General features: G+C 44.6%; 1 protein-coding gene across 1 annotated transcript in view; it reads right to left on the bottom strand.

Moving 5' to 3' along the window:
* stab1 (stabilin 1) overlaps positions 1-20,286 on the bottom strand; it is a 54,688-nt gene that overhangs the window by 15,182 nt on the left and 19,220 nt on the right. Inside the window, exons 23-53 of the mRNA XM_068722023.1 lie at positions 19,902-20,088; positions 18,435-18,528; positions 17,866-18,024; positions 17,678-17,773; positions 17,173-17,271; positions 16,242-16,289; positions 15,942-16,075; positions 15,606-15,717; positions 13,842-13,919; positions 13,523-13,624; positions 13,297-13,401; positions 12,579-12,713; positions 11,821-11,949; positions 10,561-10,614; positions 10,248-10,361; positions 9,124-9,319; positions 8,011-8,106; positions 7,838-7,883; positions 6,945-7,024; positions 6,703-6,828; positions 6,457-6,530; positions 5,138-5,209; positions 4,598-4,717; positions 4,468-4,515; positions 4,164-4,244; positions 3,690-3,836; positions 3,320-3,454; positions 3,160-3,219; positions 2,492-2,668; positions 2,290-2,379; positions 772-918 (exon numbers count right to left, since the gene is read on the bottom strand). Coding sequence (XP_068578124.1) covers positions 772-918; positions 2,290-2,379; positions 2,492-2,668; positions 3,160-3,219; positions 3,320-3,454; positions 3,690-3,836; positions 4,164-4,244; positions 4,468-4,515; positions 4,598-4,717; positions 5,138-5,209; positions 6,457-6,530; positions 6,703-6,828; positions 6,945-7,024; positions 7,838-7,883; positions 8,011-8,106; positions 9,124-9,319; positions 10,248-10,361; positions 10,561-10,614; positions 11,821-11,949; positions 12,579-12,713; positions 13,297-13,401; positions 13,523-13,624; positions 13,842-13,919; positions 15,606-15,717; positions 15,942-16,075; positions 16,242-16,289; positions 17,173-17,271; positions 17,678-17,773; positions 17,866-18,024; positions 18,435-18,528; positions 19,902-20,088 — 3,341 coding nt within the window. The remainder of the gene's footprint in view (positions 1-771; positions 919-2,289; positions 2,380-2,491; positions 2,669-3,159; positions 3,220-3,319; positions 3,455-3,689; positions 3,837-4,163; positions 4,245-4,467; positions 4,516-4,597; positions 4,718-5,137; positions 5,210-6,456; positions 6,531-6,702; positions 6,829-6,944; positions 7,025-7,837; positions 7,884-8,010; positions 8,107-9,123; positions 9,320-10,247; positions 10,362-10,560; positions 10,615-11,820; positions 11,950-12,578; positions 12,714-13,296; positions 13,402-13,522; positions 13,625-13,841; positions 13,920-15,605; positions 15,718-15,941; positions 16,076-16,241; positions 16,290-17,172; positions 17,272-17,677; positions 17,774-17,865; positions 18,025-18,434; positions 18,529-19,901; positions 20,089-20,286) is intronic.

Here is a 20,286-nt window from a genome sequence, read left to right as displayed (position 1 = left end):
GCCATCAAAATAATAACAATCACAGCAGTGTGGTATCTGTGTTTGCAGCAGTGGTAACACCAACAGGGACTACTCGCAGGGTTAGTTCAATTTGGTAAATCACCGCTAACATGCTAACGCTAATCAGCCACAACAGTTCTCAGGATTGTACATCATTTTATTCAATAAAGAGTTACTGAACAGGGAGAAAAGCTTCAACTGTCATTTAAATCACTAAATACTCTGAAAGAGAAAGTAAAATAAAAGCTAAAAAGTGACGATGGCTTCCTCCATTTTGGACTCTCTGCTCCCCCAAAGGTCAGCACTGGCAAGACTTGAAGATTTACGCAGATTGACTTTGTGCACACAAACAGATCCACACAGTGATTTCCATTGAATTGAATCGATTTGTGCGTTAAATGCTGGTGGGACTATCGTCCTTTGAAGTCACAATGAGCGGCTAAGTGTGGCAGAGCTAACACTATAACTAACATCCTTAGTTTGTAGCCACACTGTAGCACCACATTATGTATTAGCTTGTAGTCACTCTGTCATGTTACATTTGAATGTGTCTTAGCTTTGGTTTTGTTATTGTGTCGCCAGAACTCTCCAAAAGAAAAAAAGAATGTCCAAATATGTCCTAATCTCAACAGACTCAAGTAAAACAGGCAATAATAGTTTGCACTGGTAATATTATTTATGTTATTACAACTAGTACTAGCTGCAAAACATGTGTATTGTGAGTTTTAAAGCAGCAGCAGTGTTGAAAGTGATAGTTGTAGCACTACTAACGTATGTGGTTCTGTTCTCCGGGCTGTCGCAGAACGCTCCCAGGCCAGGCGGTTCCAGCAGCTTGTCGATGCCATAGGCCACACCCTCTTTGAAGTTCATGTAGCGCTCCACTACCTTGGCTTCATTCTCATTAATCAATACAGCCCCCTGAACACACACACACACACACACACACACACACACACACACACACACAGAGAGAGACACACAAATCAATAACTTTTGAAGACGGTCCACCACAGCCACAGAACCAGAACAGAATAGAATAAAATAGAGAGATGGGACCATTGAACCTAGCCGCTGGTTGGCTAATTTCCTGTAACCAGTGTAGCATTAAAGCGTGGTGGAATTAGCACGCTAGCTGGCTAACTAGCGTACAGGTGTTTGGAAAAAGACAAACACATTTAACTTGATCTAAAACACACAAAAAGGCAAAGCTTGGCCCGTTTCTCTAAATAAAAATTTGAATCAAGTATTAGATCCTTTGAAGCATTGTTGTTGTTCTTAGCACGCTAGCTAACTGTCCACCTGTACGCTAGTTAGCCAGCTAGCGTGCTAATTCCACCACGCTTTACTAATGCTACACTGGTTACAAAAAGAAGCCGAACAGAGTCGTCACTCGTCCCCCGAAAGCGCTGTGTTTTCCTACGCTGTGACAAGAGCGAGAGTCAAAATGTACTCATTTACTCTGTGGTGTGAATTAAATAAGCCGAGGCTCCTCAATGCATCCTCCATCCTCCACCCTCCACATATAACACAGATTTGTTTTCCGTGTGTTCTTGTGGGAGGCGACTGTGGCTCAGTGTCCTTCAATCAGTGCATCAGTGATTTGATCCAAGACACTTAACCCCAAATTGGCATTTTGGTTGCGCAACCATGTTGTACAATTACACCAGATGATCCTCGTAACCTTGGAGAGGAAAAAATAGAAACTAAACAAGAACAATTAAAGACAAAGTTACAGTGTACAACAACATATGTAGTATGAAGTAAAGAAATGTGTATCATACAGGAACATACTGTAATATGAATATAATAATGCAGTAAGACAGACAACATAATAATGATATAGGATGATATTGCACAGTATGATATAGTATGGGATGTAAGATATAGTATTAGGTACAATTACTATAGTACAGCAGTATAACATGTAATATGGATTAGTATGATATAGTATACCTCAGTTAAGTATATGTAATATAATAATAATAGTAACATAGTATAGTATATTATCAAAACCACCAGGTGTGTACATTTGTGTGAATTTCTGCAAGATCCTTCGCTAACGCGGAGACACTTCACCTCCCGATCCATCGAAAACAAAAGGCGCGTTATGTAACCTAGCAACCACACAGTAAAGTGCAGCATCTCCCGCGTGGGTCTCGACATCGCCTTTCTTCGACGTCATCGTGAGACAACACCATTTACTGAAGTAACGGCCGGCTTCCAACATGGCTACCCTCTTTGAATTCTGTGTGTGTGTGTGTGTGTGTGTGTGTGTGTGTGATTTCTCACCACCAGGGTCTTGTCACAGCTGTACTTGATGGTGGATCCGTGCATGGTGCGGAATACCGAGTATGTACTCGGCTGACCGATACCTAACACCTAAACACACACAAAGAAAATCAAAACGCTGTCTTTCTAAATGCTACAAGAGAAACTCCCGCCTCCTCCTTCACCTCCTCTTCTCCTCTTCTCCTCCTCCTCCTCTTCCTACCTTGGAGTTGCGTATGATGTGAGCCTTCACTAAGGCAGCCGCTTGCTCTCGGTGATCGGGGCTGGAGAGCCAGTGCTTTCTTTCAGCCGGCAGGGAGTTGAGGACCTCGTCTGTGGGCCAGAACATGGTGAACGGCTGATGGATGGACAACTGCAGCACGGGGAGTAACCCCACATCCTGCACAGAGAGCGGACGGTAAAGATCAGGTGAATGTTACGCGTGGGGTCGATTTCTGTGAGCGTTCACCCCAGCAAATAAAGGCATCACACCCACAATTCATCGTCACAATCGCATCGCACTTCAACACAGGAGGCCCCGTGGTCTGACCCCAAGACCACAAACTTTATTACTCCTTTCAACATTGACAAAGGCAGCAGTGCACACCAGATCCGCTCCTTCTGTACTTACCTTTCACAATAAAAGGCCTAGACATATACAGTACGCTACATAACTGTGTTCTCCTCCAAGTGGCCTTAAGTGGAAGTTAAGTTTTTTTGTGTTCTCGGATAAAAAAAAAGAGGTGAAAAGTGTGGTAAAAGGAGGAGTTGGCATCAAGTAGGTGTAAGAAGAGGACGTGTCAGCGGGGGAGGCAGCGTGGCACAGGTGGAGGAAGATGTTGGAGCAGGAATCAAACCAGGAGGTGCAACGTGTTTTTTAAAAATGTTTACCTCCACAAGTTTGGAGAAGCGGCTGTAGCCATAAAACACAGCTGCTGACGTTAAGTTCATCTAAACAGAGAGAGAGAAAGAGAGAGAGACGTCACACTGGCTGTCTTTCAACCCTGATGGATCATAAATGGTTTATTCATTTCAGGTAAACTCAACTTACCTTGTTAGACTCGACGCTTGGTTTGTCCTGCAGCCTGTAGGGCGTCAACAGTGTGTCGATGTGGTGAATGACTCCGTTAGAAGTGGTGTAATCGCTCTTCACGATCCTCGATCTGTTGTTGACCCAGACTGAACCCTGCAGGAGAGCGAGAGGAGACGGGGGGAGAGAGAGGTGAGGCAGACCGGTAGCAGCCAATTTAAATTTAAATAAATACGTTAATATTTTGTTTTAGCATCTTCAAATCATCTTAAATGCTTTTATGGCTGAACCTTTATTGATGCCAAGTAGAGCTGCCGTCCTCGTGTGTGTGTGTGTGTGTGTGTGTGTGTGTGTGCGTGTGCGTGCGGGTGTGTGTGTGTGTGTGTGTTACCTGCTGCAGGCTGAACTGCAGTGTGTGTCCTGATGAAGAGACAGCGAGTTTGGTGGTTTTCAGGTCACTCAGGGTCAAAATCTCACAGGCAACAATGTGATAACGAAGCAGTTCAGAGAGACGACCGGCGCGCTCCCATTCCTCAACCTATCAAACGCGCACACACACACACACACACACACACACACACACACACACACACACACACACACACACACACACACACACACACACACACACCAGTTAATGAGGTACATTTCATGCACTAGAAACCATAATCCAGTCTTATGACTCACACACATAAATGTACTTATTTATTAAATGATTAGTGATGTGACTCATCTTGTAAATTCCAGTATAGTTTTTCTAGGTAAGACACTTAAATCTAAGCTAAACAAAAGCTTGTGATACGTAGGGTAACATCATCATCATTATTACATGAGATCAATTAAAAACAGCAGATGTTGTACACACAGCGGAGACGTTGTTTGTTTCCTCTAGAGGGACGAAGACGGTAGACGGTCCGTCGCCGTAGAGAACGCGAGACGTCGACTTCTGAGGAACGCACAGAAAACAAAGAGAGCTCACGCGACGACGGATCACCAAGCAGGTTCACATGTAGGGGGCGCTGTCACTGCACACCTAAACATGACTTGTGGCCAGCTGCTCTGCTCTGTCTTGCAGGCGTGCATTTCACAAACCATCCATGTTTTCACTCATCATATGAATAACTGGATGCAGCGTTTTTATTTACTGTGTGGATTTCAACATGACTCACCGATACCATTTGACGGAAGAAGGCATTCTCTGGTTGGCGGAACACCTCCTGTAAGACAGACAGACTTCCTGTGAGGGGGGGGGGGGGGTCAGAGGTAGGTCAGGGGGAAGTCAGAGGTCATGTGACTCACGTTGTTGGTGGTTCCGCGGCAAGTGATGCCATCGCCCACGTGGCCTCTGTAGCAGGTGCAGTTCCTCTGACCCTGTCCCATATACTCACAGCGAGCATGCTTACTGCAGCCGCCGTTCCTCTGCGCACGCACACACGCACACACACACACACACACACACACACACACAAAAAATTTATCTTTAGTTGCTGAGAAAAGGCTTGGATGTCTCTGATTAGTTGAGTCCTCAATTAGCTCAGTGCCGGCTTTAGCCTAGCTGACGCACGTTTCAAAACGTTTAATCAAAAATGCTCAGAACAGCAGGTGGAGTTGAAGTGAGCTTCAACAAAAGCCAATCACGGCAGCTCCTTGTTAACCCTTTAAAAGCAGATGAATGAGCCGAGAGCTTTTAATGGAGGAAACTGCAGGAGGAGCATCAGCTCTGTTTTTAAAGAGCTGGTTTGTGCCGGCAGAGATGCAGGCAAACAGGATTGTAACAAAGACAGAATAAAGTAGAAGACTGCAGCAAAGAGAATCAGCAAAAATGACACGCAGACGTACGTTTCTGCAGGTGTTGACAGGGTAACAGAACATCCCTGATCCTTGAAAGCCCATCCGACAACTGCAGGCCGTCTGGAGACGACAACAGAGCAGACAGAGGGAAACGGTCAGTCAATAAAAGAGTCAATCTGTTTCCTGCCCTCCCCTGTGATCTGCTAAACAGCAAATCCAATTACAATTCATACTCAAAAATCACTTATTTGAGCTGTAAACACAGCTATGTTGCTTCCGGAGGGAGGTTACTGTAATGACAACAGCTGGGCTGTATTGAAAGCTCAGAGTCGTCCTCTTCTTCCTCCACTGTGGACCGTTCCACCTCCGATCAGTGTCCTGCTCTCTGCGGTCGCCCACACCGTGTTTTAATGCAGCCAAAATTACAATATTGTTGTTGTTATTTACATGGTTTTTTTTGTTTTTTTTATGTTTCTGGTGTCAGACAACTTAAAGAGGATGAAACAGTAGCGTAATCATGGCCCATAAACACTACATGTTATGCGGCGGTCGTTCCCAAGCCGCTGTACTGCGGTGATAAAAAAATCCTATTTTGTAATAAGGTTGTCTAATAAAATCGTAAATTGGAATATTGATTAACGACCGCAGCTCCTCTGCTGTTGTTCAGCCGTAGAGGTAGAATGACCAGAGAGAGAAGTTTGAGGTAAGAGGAAAAAGTCCGGACAACTCCGGTATTGCTTTCTATTCTAGACGGGCGAAAAATGGCGACACAATCGCCTCATGACCGGGTCTTACTAGCCCCGCCCCTATGACGTGACCCTTTTCCTGGAAGAAAACATCAGCCTCGACTACCGGTGGTTAATTCAGCATGGACAACAAATTGCAGGCGTCGCTGACCTTGTTGTGTGTGTGCTGGCAGCTGTCATGTAAAGCTCTGTATTCTATGATGCTAATACATGCGCAGGAGGAAAGCTTTTATCTGAGCGGTTTGCAGCAATTCCTGTGGCCCAGCGGCGCTAATCTGCCTCCTGTTTACTCCTGAACACGAACACCCAGGTTACGGGAATGGTCATGTGATACGCATTGTCAGGCATGATAGTATGGACTGAGAATATTTGTGAAACGGCACTAAGACTCTTGTGTGTATTAGATGCATTAGTGTGGATGTAGCCTCAGAAATGGAGAAAAATGTCACCGGCGTATTTTGACTTTATCAAACTTCATAACTAACATGAATAAAACTTTACTTTAAACCTCACCTCACCTGAGCTGAATCAGATCTCAGGCTCAGTGCTGAATGATGATGAGTTTAGCATTACGTGTGGTGGAAATCTGACATTTTTGACTGCAGTAATGTGTTGTCTCACCGTGTTGGGGCCTGTTCTGGTGCAATCAGCTGACCTGTGGCAGCCGCCATTGTTGACCAAACAACCGTCAACCTCTGTGAACGCACAGCAGGTTGAAAATACATTTTTATGAAAGAAGAAAGATTTAGAAACATTTAAGGCCTTAAATGAACCAAATTTCACATCTGAAGACACGTGTCTTGGTAAGACGTCAGGAGGTTCAGCTGAGGGCTGTGGGGTCAGAGGTCAGGGGTCGGGACTACATACCCAGGCAGATGACCCCGTCTCCAATGTAACCCCCTCTACAGGTACAGGTCCTCTCTCCCGCTGACACCTTCAAGCAAACGGCAAATTCTGAACATCCACCGTTAGACATGCGGCACAAATCCAGCTCTGAGAGACACACGGAGAGAAAAAGTCATCAGACTTGATATTTGTACAAGGTGTGTGTGTGTGTGTGTGTGTGTGTGTGTGTGTGTGTGTGTGTGTGTGTGTGTGCTTGTCTTTACCATTGCAGTGAGTTCCATTGCCTTCGTATCCGGCCACACACACACAGGCAGCAGCTGTGCCCTTTGGTCCCGTTATACAGCTGCAGCAGAGGATAAAGCTTCTCATTAGTTATGTTGATGTATTATAATGTATACATCTTATTGCTCTGTGCCAAAGAGCTCCATTTAAAAACACAAAGATGAGCCTTCATCACCAACAACACACACACACACACACACACACTGTAGTTTATTTTGACTCAATCCTGCGGCCACAAATACTCACTAAAGCACCGGTTGTAAATTTAAATGTTATTTTAATGACAGTATTGCGCAGTGATGTCATACTTTTTAAAACATTTTTAATTGTGACTTTTCGAGCAGAGCGTTAGCTACTTCGCATGTTTCTAATATTTTGCCCAAAATATCAGAAAAAAACAAACCTTTTAATAAAATCCATGCAGCACAAAACCACCGGCTACTTCCTCAATAATTAACATCAAGTAGAATTCACAAAAACGGAACATTTGTCAGCTTCGTAAAAGCAGAATTTATCTCTGAGCTGCTGTGTCGGTTTGGACCAGATAGCACCGGATTGTACTTAATAAAGTGGCCGGCGGGTGTAATGGGTAAACACTGTCCTCAGGTCATCAGAGTCTTAGTGTGAAACAGTCGACGCTTGACGACGGTCAGCTCTCAGTTAGCATCTAATACATCACGACTTCTTTTCACGTCGCATTGTTTCTGTGGGATGAAGTGAGTCCTCAAATAAAAGGTTACAGTAAATGATTCCAGACAGCCAGGTGTATTCTGGGTAAATTGATACAGATCTCTCACACACACACACACACACACACACACACACACACACACACACACACACCAGCTTTAGCCTGAACAAAGGGAGGACTTACTTGGCGTTCTCGTCACATACGCCTCCACAGGCGTCGTCCTTGATCTCTGAGACACACGCACGAAGATTTTAGGTGATACCAGGTGAGAGAAAATATTGAGTGTGGTTCCACTGTGTGTGTGTGTGTGTGTGTGTGTGTGTGTGTGTGTGTGTGTGTGTGTGCGCGTCTCTTACCTACAGAGCAGGAAGCTCCTTTCCAACCTTTGTAACACACACACCTGCCACTTCCTGACAGACCGTCCTCACACTTCCCGTGGTCACACACACACTCTGAAACACACACACACACACACACACACACACACACACACACAGGTTAAAAGTGACAGCATTTCCTCCGAGTATTAATCTCTTATGTTAGAAAAATAACTAATCTCTTAGCATCACGGTTTTGTTGATTATTAGTGTTGCTGGCTTGTTAGAATTGTAGGTTTCTAAGCCTCACAAGTTGGGTTTGTTTGTCTTGCTGATGAGTCAGCATCCTAGTTTTGCTAGCCTCATCGGATTGTCTTTCAAATTCTTTCAGCTTCCCCCGGATGTCTGAGCTCCAGCCCAGAACGACGACTTTGCCATCCGGGTTCAGCTCCCCCCCCCCCCCCCCCCCACGATCGTCCAGTTTATCGGCGAATGACGGGCGGATTCACAAAGAAGGGGTCGCTGCCGCTGAATAGCTCCATGAACTGCACATCGCTGGCAACCAGGCAGCATTGTGCCCCGTCTCAAGGACCGGATCAGTTGAGATATTGCACTAAATGTATAGCGAAAATGATATAACAGCGCAAATACGCGAATACATTTTTTTGCGTATTTGCGAGAGTAATTTTCACTTTTTTTTTTGCATCTGATTGCAATTATCCATGTTGCAAAGTATAGTATGGTATATATAGTGTGCTTGAGGTCAATGTGTGGGCTGTGAGGGGGAGTCAGTCTGAGCCAGAGGTCTCATCTGGAGGGGCTTGCTAAAGTGCCACTTCCATCTAAACCTCTCCGAGGCAATTAAGAGAGAAGAAAGAGGAAATTACAAGCCCAGGATTTGGGAAAGGAGGGAGAAAAAATGTATTTATTATTACCTAATTTAGCACAGAGATGCTATGTCACTGTAGTAGGGGTGCATTTTACCCCGTGAGGGTGCTCTTTTTGTCTTACTTGTGCCGCTTTAGCAGCGTACAAAAGCTGCACAAATCCCTTTTGTGAATTCGGCCTCTTCAGTATCTTTGTGTGTGTGTGTGTGTGTGTGTGTGTGTGTGTGTGTGTGTGTGTGTGTGTGTGTGTGCGCGTGTTCCTCACTGGAGGAGCAGTTGACTCCGTATCGTCCCGGCTCGCAGACCTCGCACGCGGTGCCGTGGAAACCCTCGAAGCAACGGCACTCCCCGTTGCCGTGGTTACCGTCCTGACACTCCCCGTGATTGGAGCACCAGCTGCCGACGGCGCCGGGGCACCGGAAGCACTCGTGGCCGTAGTAACCGGGGCAACAGGAGTGATCCTGCAGGACAGACGTCGGTGTCTTTGTTAGCGTTATTGTTGATTATTGGCGTCATTGTTATTGAGGCATTAAGAGGGCATCGCCAGACCATAATAGAAAGAATCACAACTCTCTGATGTTTGTCAGCTGCTACCACTGCTGGAGAGTAATGATACCAACAAAGAAGAGTTTACAGTTTACAGGCTGCGTGACTGACAGTAGAGATGTCCATTTACAGTAAAACAGTCTGCATGACTCTTTATTATGATAATCAAACATGTTATTTTTATGGACAAGAGCAATGAGTAACGTTGGCTGATGGCTGCCGCTTCTATTTCCAAATTTTAGCTTTTATCCCCTTTGAAAAGCGCTTATTAAATAAAATTATTATTTATTATCATTACTCGAAAAATTACATTTTTGAAGATACAATCAATCGAAAACAATAAATAACCTAAAAGTAAAATTGGTTAATAGTAAAATAATTATAAAATAATTGTAAAATATAATAGAAAATGATCATCTTCTGAGGGTTGTATTGGTGTCGCCCTGTATTTACCTGATTATGTAAAAAGTTTTCTCCTTTAAAAATGTCTTAAAAAGTAAAAAAAAAAAAGAAGAGAAAAACTGCTTATAATAAAAGAAACCGTTGTACTCCAGAGTAATACTCAGCTTTAGGTATCGGCAGCAGTTTGAGTCGTGACAGCAGTGGGAGTGTAGCAGCAGCTCGGAACACTAACACCAGCATCTTCTGTCACTACAGCAACAATATCACTACTAGTGTAAGTTCCAGTAGTCAAGAATATTTAAGGCCAACTGGACTTGAGACAAAAGTCAAGACTCCCACTTCAGAGCCAGTTCTCAACACCCAACCCAAACTACAGCACAGAGCAGTACTAGCAGTGGTCACAGTGGTAGAACTACAGCGTTAGCAGGAGCGCCAGCGGACCGTGGTTAACCGAAGACATTTGAGGACGCAGCCTGGCACCGACTTCCTCTTGAGTCCGACTCGCTTCCTGTATTTGCAGTTGGATCGCATGTTGGCCGGAAACTGCTCTCTGATCTGCAGTAGAAGACGTTAAGAGACACAGAGGAAACCCAAAAGTGAGAGCACAGGCAACAATACAACAACAACACAACTCTGACTTCATCTCGTCCATTAGAACCCGCTCAAAGAGAAGTAAACTGATTTGATCCAGCTGCACACAGGTGTTCGTGTTATTGTGTCCACCCCCTGAGGAACCCGAAAACAGCTTTCTTACTGGTTTGTAGCTAAACAGGCATCGAGGGGGTCCCTCACAGTCTGCGCACCTTCCCTGGAGACGAGGACAGAGGAGGAGGGGACAGAAGGGTTAGAACGAAGAATCCGTCCCGATAACAAACGTCTGTAACTCCACCGACAATCGAATTGCCTTGTCCTCAAGAGCTAATTAACGAATCAGCAGGAAATGCGAGTGAATAATGCTTTAAATGTAAACAAACACATTAGACATTCCCCAGCCAGTGAATGCATTTACATGTGCTTCAAAATGTGACTCCTACAGTGTCTTTTGTCTCTATAAAAAGCTTCTTCTTCTCCTCATGAAATCCAGGCAGCACGACACACGCCGATACATCTGCCGCCTCTGATTTCTGCACATCTGTTAACTACGTTTCTCTTGATTACGCGGTAATGACACCAGGTTGCAGCTACATAACCCCACACACACACACACACACACACACACACACACACACACACACACACATCAGCCTGGTGGGGGTCTTTGTATTCTGCTTGTCTATGTGGCAAACGTGAGATTACAGATTATCAATCTCTCCTTTCCAATTTTCAGCGAGTGGCATCTAATGTTTTATTTAAAAAAAAAAAATGCATTATGGCGCAAACACTCCTGTCTCATCAATTATGATGGAATGTGACGTGAGATGCGGTACAATTAAAACCGATACAGCAGCTGATTGATGTGGTCGTGTAAAAAAAAAAAAACTGCTTCAACAGCATTTTTTTTTTTTTTTAGAATCTATTTATACAACGGATAGCTCTGGTGCTTGATTGTGATTGGCTGAGACGCGTTCCGATCCCACGTGAAATACATACATGAATTTACACGCGTCACAATCGTATCACTGAGCCAATTAGTCGCCTATTCTTTCAAAACGTGAATTTTGATTTACTGGCACGTTTTGGGTTTTTTTACGCTGCAGAACAACATTGCCTGGTGGAGGAGTCATTATTTATCATCTATAAATGATTGAGCTTTTTATATTTGTATGAAAGCCTTTGCCCGGTACATGCAGTCACCTTAAGCCACTTGAGGCCGTGATTTACTTGAGAGCAGATTCATTAATCGTCTCACCCTCTGATCTACATTCACCTCCACCCAGCTGTCTATCGTTCTCTCCATCCATCCCTCCATTGATCCATTAATACACATGTCTATCCCTCTTTCCATTTATTCATTCACCCCCCCCCCCCCCCCCCTCTTTTCCACCCATCCATCCATCACTCCCTCCGTCCTCACGTTGACCTGCAGGGTGATCTGTTTGCTGCATCTGTTGCGGTGGATTTTCAGGACCTGAGGGAGGACTAAGATGACGCCGTTCTGCGTCTCGGTCACGGCGCCGTCGAGAGGGACGTCGTTCACAGCCGTCTGGAGGGTGAGAAGCAAATCAAGAGTCGGCGCTCCGCCCGACTGGTAAAGACGTTAGAAGACCGCATTTTGCGTCAGCAGTTCTTTTATACTTCTCATTTGTCAAATCACCCCGTCAGTTTTTAAGATTGACTTCCTTCTTTCCAGGCGTCCATCGGTCTCAGTTCGACTAGAATTGTCTCGGACTGTGGGACGCTTACATTTCTGTCCACGTTTTGGTGTCCTCACCTGATAATGAACTCTACTCAGTGGAGCGTTCGTCACAGAACTGACAGTCCGCTGCTGAAAAGCATTTTATTGAATCCCCGTTGTCATAAAATCAAACTCGATAAAACATGAACCTTGTAAAAAAAAAAAAGGGTGATAATAGTTTACTTGTGTCTTGTATTCATTTTGCGGTTCTGCAGCTGAATCTCAAACTTGTCCACCGATGGATCATTTCTCTGCATTTTGATTTTCAGAGAGATGAACTAAAACGTACGGCTGCCTGGAAGGGAAATCAATCTAAAACTTGACAGAAAATGCAGAAGCAGAAGTGCGTTCCTCTAACTAACAGATAAGTCTTCAGTGTTGTAAAAAAAAAAAAGCTTCTGGAAGGTTGGTCACATGACAGTCCAGCTGTTTGTTACCTGGTTGTTGTGGTTTAAGTGGAACTGGACCTGGTAATCGGCGCCCAGCAGGGTGCTCTTCAGCGTGCCGTCAGACAGGCGGTCGGGGAAGAGCAGCTCGTTGAGAATCACGTGGTACTTGAACACATCGGGGTCCTGGACAGACGGACGGACCGAGGGACGTGAGTTTATGAACAGTCGATCTCAGAACCCAGTCGGCTATCGGTCCGACACCGAAATCTTGTCCCGCTGCCGACAGATTGTGAATATGAACGCGGAATCTGTTTCTAGAGACTAGAGAAGATGATTCATCGATTGATGTCATTGAACTGACTGATTGATTGAATGTGTGATTATAATAATGGCCCTCCATCTCTGATGTCTGATGTTGTTCATGGTTGGAGAAATCTACTGACCAATCAAAACTTATTTATGTGGAAATAAGAAGGAGGACGTCTTCTTCATGGGTGTGGATGACTTCAACTATTAAATGGAAGAAAAACTGTGACTGTGACAGAAAGCTAATGATGCCGCTTTATGCAGATATGGTTCAAAACGAAGCGATTTGACAAACGGTATTTCGTCAAACTAATGGAGAAGATGGTGGGCACCGCCATGACACCCCAAAATATACATTTCTCTTTTTAGGTTTCAGGTGTTTTTTTCTGTAGCATCCATTTTTTTTTTTTTTTTTTTTTTTTTTTTTTTTATGTTATCGGCTCGTATCATCTGCACCTACCAGGAGGGAGGAGTTAGTCCTGCTGAGGTGCTGCCTGATGGCATCATCTGTTGGCAGCAGGAGCGTGAAATCAAAAACACCCAGATCATCGGACAGATTGTACATCTGTGAACACACACACACACACACACACACACACACACACACACACACACACACACACAGAAAACATACTTTAAGAAAAGGAATAGGGTTGCATTGAGACACAGGCAGACAGATGTCCTACCAGAGCGTGCTGTCTGAACAGAGTGAAGGTGGAGGAGGAGTTGAGGAAGGCCATCAGGGTGGGGGGCTCGGGGGGGATGTCTGAGCGGGATGGAGCCAGAACCTGATCACAAATAAACAAACAGACAAGAGTTTAAGCTCATTACATTTTTTTTTTTTAATGAAAATTGTAGCGACAAGAGACTCTGAAGCTTTCTATTCCTACCGTGTTAGAGGTCTAATTAAATGACTTGTAATCTAATGAACAGTCCTCTGCTGAACAACCTGATGGAATCTCACTTGGAGGACGACGTTGTCTTCCTGGTCGCTAAGACTCTCACCTGGTCTACGATGTGGATGTAGCCATTGATTGCAGGCAGGTTGTGGGTGAGGATGGAGGATTTCCCCACCTGGATCACCTGAAACAAACGCCGACAGTTAAACACGGAGCGCACTGTGTTTCGTTGGTGGCGGTCCGCCACAAAACACTCATCGCCATATTTAGAGTTTCTTCTTTATTACTGCCGTGTTTATCCCTGATGATGCCACATGTTGAACAACACACCTGTGTTGAAATTGCCAGGATGAGAGCTAGTTTACGTTAGCTGCTAGCAGCTCCTTTACCAGGATTTAAATTATGAATTCAATTATGAAGCATCAAAAATTTGTATTTGGCGATGGTAAATTCTAACATTGTCACGATGCGTTCACAACATAATCTTGTAAAATTTTGTTGCGTAAATAGCAATATAAAATAAAGGATTTTGTATACATTCTGCACTATTACCTCCATGTCATTGTCATTGTTGTGTTTCATGTTCATATATATACACATTTTTGTATATATTTATATTCATACATAGTGGTTAAATGGTTACGCTTACGTCTGTTCTACTTTGTTGTCCTTGTTTATTGTTTTATTTCTGTATTTGTAGGTTGAGAGTCAAATCAATAAAGATGATTCTGATAATCGAGAGGGAACTATGACCCGTTTAACTTCCTTCAGAAACCAGTATGCAAATTTCATTCTGTGGGAAACACAGTGATGTGAGTCTATTTAACGCTGAGCTGTGGGGCTGACAGTATGCATCAGGTGAGAGTACCAGACTCTCTCACTCTGCGTGTAACCAACGTCCGATCTGCCGAGGCGGCGGTTCGTTACACCCGGAGCCGAGCCCTCCGGCCCGCGTTGAGCGAAGCTGAGCGTTCATCTGAGGTCAGAGGTCAGACAATAACTGTCGTGTGATGCTGCATCGACAGATTCAATAATGAACGGGATTTTTAAAACATGCACAGGTGCTGCGGTTCAACTTCACCTGAGAAAAAAAAACTGTATACATATAATACAGCCTGACGTCCAGCCTGAACTAGATAGATAGAGAGATAGATAGTAACTTCATTGATCCCACGAGGGGAAATTATATTATGTTATAACTAACATTATAAACAGCATATGAGGAGCTAGTGAGTCATAGTAGAGTCCAGTCCAGTCTATCTTATTTAACACGTTGGCTCTTGTTTATTTAATCTGTTTAAGAATGTAATGTTTTATATATATATATATATATATATATATATATATATATATATATATATATTTTTTTTTAAATCTGCATTCTCCGGGAGAGATCTAGCTGTGGAAACCAGGATTGTCGTTTACATGATGTTTTAAGAAATCCGTTGACTGAGGAAAGCCAACGGTCACTTGTGTTTACCGGCCGTAGCTTTCTTTGCGATAGACAGACACTCTGCACAGATGTGCTGGTTGTGATTGCCACGCTGTCAAGAAGTGATGGTTCCAGCATTGAACTCCCCTAAAAAAAAAAAACCCACAAACTTGTGGTCTTGACATTTCTGTTTGCTGGTTCCACGTTTTTTTTCCTTGATACACTATCAAGATGTGTGTAGCCTACATTTAAAAGAAATGCTGTTGTGAACACAGTTTCGTTTTTTTTTATTTAAACGCCATCCAACAATCTAAGAATGGCGCCCTCAACACGTCTGTGCTGTTTGCCCTTCAGAAGTGGAGAATTTTACACACAAAATTAAGTTTTAGTAAATCCACCGAAACTGAAAACCGTCTGTCACAATTCCCCCATTCTTACCCCGCTGCTGTTGCTGATCTCCCAGTCGGTGGGGGGGTTCAGGGTCTGCAGCCTGTGGCCCATCATCCTGTACAGGTCTTCTATGGAGTAGATCCCCGGTATGATGTGGGCCCTGCAACAACCAGGGAGAGAGCAAGGAGGAAACGGTTACGACTCATTTCACTGAACACACGCTGGGATGTTGTGGCTTCAAGCTCGGAGGATCTGTGGTTCTTGGGAAATCAATACAAGTTGTTTTTGATCTGATGACGTTATAAGAGTTTCACTTCACTACGTCCCCCGAGCTCGGTGAGGGACGCTGGAGTGTGCGTCTGGTCGGCGTGTGAGGTGACTGACCGCAGGAAGTGAGGCAGGTGGTGTCTGCCGGTCCAGAACTTGTCCTGACCTGAAGTCATGTTCCTCAGAGCTTCTCTGGACGGAACCAACACTGTGAGGTTCCCGAGCAGGTCGTCAGAGAGGTGACTGTACATCTGACAGCACACACACACACACACACACACACACACACACACACACACACACACACACACACAGATACAACTATGTTATCTTTAGTGTTGAATCATGTCATATTACTACAGCAGCTACAAAATGTTTTACAGCCCGTTTTTATAGTTTTGGCTGGGTTTTACACACCTGAGTCAGTCGGTAGAAAGTGTACAGCTTCAGGTTCATGTCCAGCTCCTACACACACACACACACACACACACACACACACACACACACACAGTTATTATGGGATTTAATTTGTCTGGTCACTGTAGACGAACCTGGGTTGTAGTAGCAGTGTACGGGGTAACCTATATTTAAGATAATATTTTGGGGCATTTTCGCCTACATCTGACAAAGGACAGTATGGAAATGAGAGTGAGAGAGAGAGAGAGAGAGAGAGAGAGAGAGAGAGAGAGACAGAGAGAGAGACAGAGAGAGAGAGAGAGGGAGAGAGAGAGAGAGAGAGAGAGAGAGCGAGAGAGAGACAGAGAGAGAGAGAGAGGGAGGGAGAGAGAAAGAGAGAGAGAGAGAAAGAGCGAGAGACAGAGAGAGAGAGAGACAGAAAGAGAGAGAAAGAGCGAGAGACAGAGAGAGAGACAGAGAGAGAGAGAGACAGAGAGAGAGAGAGAGAGAGGGAGAGAGAGAGAGAGAAAAAGAGAGAGAGACAGAGAGAGAGCAAGAGAAAGAGAGAGAGAGAGACAGAGAGAGAGGGAGAGAGAGAGAGAGAGAAAAAGAGAGAGACAGAGAGAGAGGGAGAAAAAGAGAGAGAGAGAGACAGAGAGAGAGCAAGAGAAAGAGAGAGACAGAGAGAGAGGGAGAAAAAGAGAGAGAGAGAGACAGAGAGAGAGCAAGAGAAAGAGAGAGAGACAGAGAGAGAGAGAGAGACAGAGACAGAGAGAGACAGAGACAGAGAGAGACAGAGACAGAGAGAGACAGAGACAGAGAGAGAGAGAGAGAGAGAGAGAGAGAGAGAGAGAGACAGAGACAGAGAGAGAGAGAGAGAGATGTATGACATGCAATAAAGGTCCCTAACAAGGCGCTCCCAGATGAACAATGAGGACTCAGGACTACTTACCTCCAGTATCGTCCCGTAGCAGATTTTTCCGTCTCCTGCGTAGCCGTCAGGACAGGTGCAGGTGTGAGCCCCATCCACCTTAGAGAGCTCACACTTTGCCTGACGGAGAATGCAGCAGAAAGGAATCATGGGAAATACTGAGACCGTGGCGATTACACAACACTGATCACATCTCTGTTCTCATGCTTTAATAAATGAGTTTACATTCATAACCCAAGTAAACGTGTTCAGATGAAGAAGAATCAGAACTTAAATATCTGCACGTCTGGAAATTATATGTGACAAAAAAGGTGAAAAGTATTTTCCAGGAAACAATGTGCTGGAAACTCCACCGACACGGTTCTCTGTCTCTGACCACAAATGTGTTTTGTGAGGTCACAGTGACATTGACCTTTGACCTCCGAATTCTCAGTTCATCCTTAAGTCCAGGAGGAATTACACGTGTGTGTGTGTGTGTGTGTGTGTGTGTGTGTGTGTGTGTGTGTGTGTGTGTGTGTGTGTTTACCAGGTCATGGCAGCCTCCGTTGTTCTTGAGGCAGGGGTTAATGAGGTCACACACAATACCGTCGCCCATGTGACCTGTCTTACAGACACACTCACTCTGCAGACAGACAATCAGAAAAGACGTTGTAGCCGTTGAGTCAATGACCATCGATGACGCTTATTATCCGTCTCTAATTGTTCGTGACCGACCTGTCCAGGTCCGACGTGGTTACAGTCGGCGTTGGGGCTGCAGCCTCCTCGACTCTCCAGCTGACAGTTGTTTATCTCCACACACACTCTGCCGTCCCCCGTCCAGCCCTCCATACACACACACGACGCTTTGTTTGCAGCCACATACTCGCACTCTGCCTGTAGAGAGGGAGGGAGAGGACGCGCTGTGAAGTAGACGCTTCTTCAGTTTGATCAACAAAAAAAAAGAAAGACCGGAGGTTGAATAATTAGTTTGCAACAACACAGAAACTGGCAGTTTACCAATATTATATATTTGATATCTGCTGATGAATGAATCATTTGCATTTTTCTTTCTTGCTCATATTTGCATTTTTTTTTTTGTCTTTATTGTGTAAATATGAAATAGATCAAAGTAAAATTGTCTTAGAGTAATACCGAAAAAAGAAAAAAAGAATACTGGTCAATTGGAAATAATTCACTCTCTCTCTCACACACACACACAGACACACACACACACACACACACACACACACACACACACACACACACACACACACACACACACACACTCAAGCAGTGAGTCTCACGTTGGAGTGGCAGCCTCCACGGTTGCTGCTCAGACAGGGGTTGATGGGAGAACAGGAGTGACCGTCGCCCTCGTATCCATCCTTACACAAACACCTGGCGCAACACAAACACGCAAAACAAAGATTTTGATTAAGAAACTCAGCAGCAGTTCGAAATGAAGTGAAAGGTGACCCGGTGTTGTTTGTTTTGCGGAGAAGCACAGAAGTATTGAGAGCGCCGCAGCGGTCCACGAGCCTCCGTAGTGAGACTGAGGCCGTACGCCAGGAATCGACAAAAAGATGGAGCTGCTGCTCTTGGTGAGAATGACACACACACACACACACACACACACACACACACACACAGGTTTCTCGCTGTCCAAACTGACACCAGCCCACAGTGTTGTCATGGCGCTTGACAGGTCTCGGAGAATCCTCTCCGACGGAAAAAAAAGACGAGAGGTGGTTCCTTGACGTCGCTTTGAGACATCTGCCTGACAGGAAGAGAAGCCTCCACCAGCGATGTCAGCTAGCAGTAACAGTTGGATGGAACAAGACAAAGACTCTACAGCCAAGCTGTACACAGTATATATATTGTATATAGTGCACGTATTATTGATAGTATCTTCTCATATTTATTTTATTTTATTATATATTTTTTTCTTTTCTTTTTTTATGCAGTACTTGCTTTTATTTCTATTTCCTTTTTTTGTTATTCACCGGAACACAAGGGCTAATTCCTCAAATGAATCCCAGAGAACAGGGGCGTGAAGTGGGGCCCCTTTTCCACATCCGATCCACCAACTTCCAGCACCATTGCTTGGACGGCACCCATCTTCTTCTCGGCCTTCTGTAGTAGTTCCTGCCGGGCAGGCACGTGCACAGATAGACCCCTAGTGGTGCTCAAGCACCTGCCCTTTTGCCCTGAATGAGAAAAGTGCCCCTTCTACTGGAGCCCAATTTTTTCTTCATTCATCAGTATTTAAGAATAAAAATTACTCTCTCTGTCATCAATTCCCCCCAAATGTGTTTTGATATCTGACGGGGCATTTATTTGAGTTCTTGTGAGAATTTCGCCCCGACATGCTCCGCGGTCATCTTTATTCATAAGGAAAATGTAAGCTAGCTGTCTAATCTAGCTAGCTGTCTAGTCAGAAAACAGTAAAAAATGTGTGTGTACTGTGTTGTCAGCTTTATAGAGATTATGTATTTATTTATTTATTATTATTATTTTTAATTTCATAAATAATTTTGGCAATGGGTGCCCTTTTTTTTGGTTTGAGCACCTGCCCCCCAAAATGTCTGTGCACGTGCCTGCTGCCAGGACTACATTTTGCCAAACTCACAAGGTGAAATCAGTACCAATAAAACTGACTTAAATGTGACTCAAACCACGACACACATTTTTCGTTAAAAGATTAAAAATAAATCCAAATCAGGTGCCAAAATCAAACACCGTCAGCTGTAGTGTCAGCAGTAGTATCTTACGCGGTGAACAGTCCTCTGTCCATGCAGTACGCGTGGATGTGACAGTGCGCCTGCAGGCCGTCAGAGTTGCACGGCGTGGCCGTCATGTCACACTTCTCTCCGGAGTATCCTTCCACACAGGATCCTCTCCGACACACGCCGCCGCTGCCGGGTCGGTTATCACACACACCGTGGACACAGTGGCACTCTGAAGACGAAGACACACACACACACACACACACACACACACACACACACACACACACACAAAAACAGGCTGTGTGAAAAAGCTACTCAGTCACAGTAGTGGATCAATGTCATACCAGGCGAAAAAACACACCTCAACATCATACTTAAGCATGCAGAACTGTAATCCGGTAGAAATGTGACTGATGGATGATTACGG

The sequence above is a fragment of the Cebidichthys violaceus genome, unplaced genomic scaffold (genome assembly GCF_023349555.1).
Source record: "Cebidichthys violaceus isolate CVI_PGR_0920_01 unplaced genomic scaffold, fCebVio1.0.p SCAF_29, whole genome shotgun sequence".
Taxonomy (NCBI): domain Eukaryota; kingdom Metazoa; phylum Chordata; class Actinopteri; order Perciformes; family Stichaeidae; genus Cebidichthys; species Cebidichthys violaceus.
This window is presented reverse-complemented; position numbering and strand designations above follow the sequence as displayed.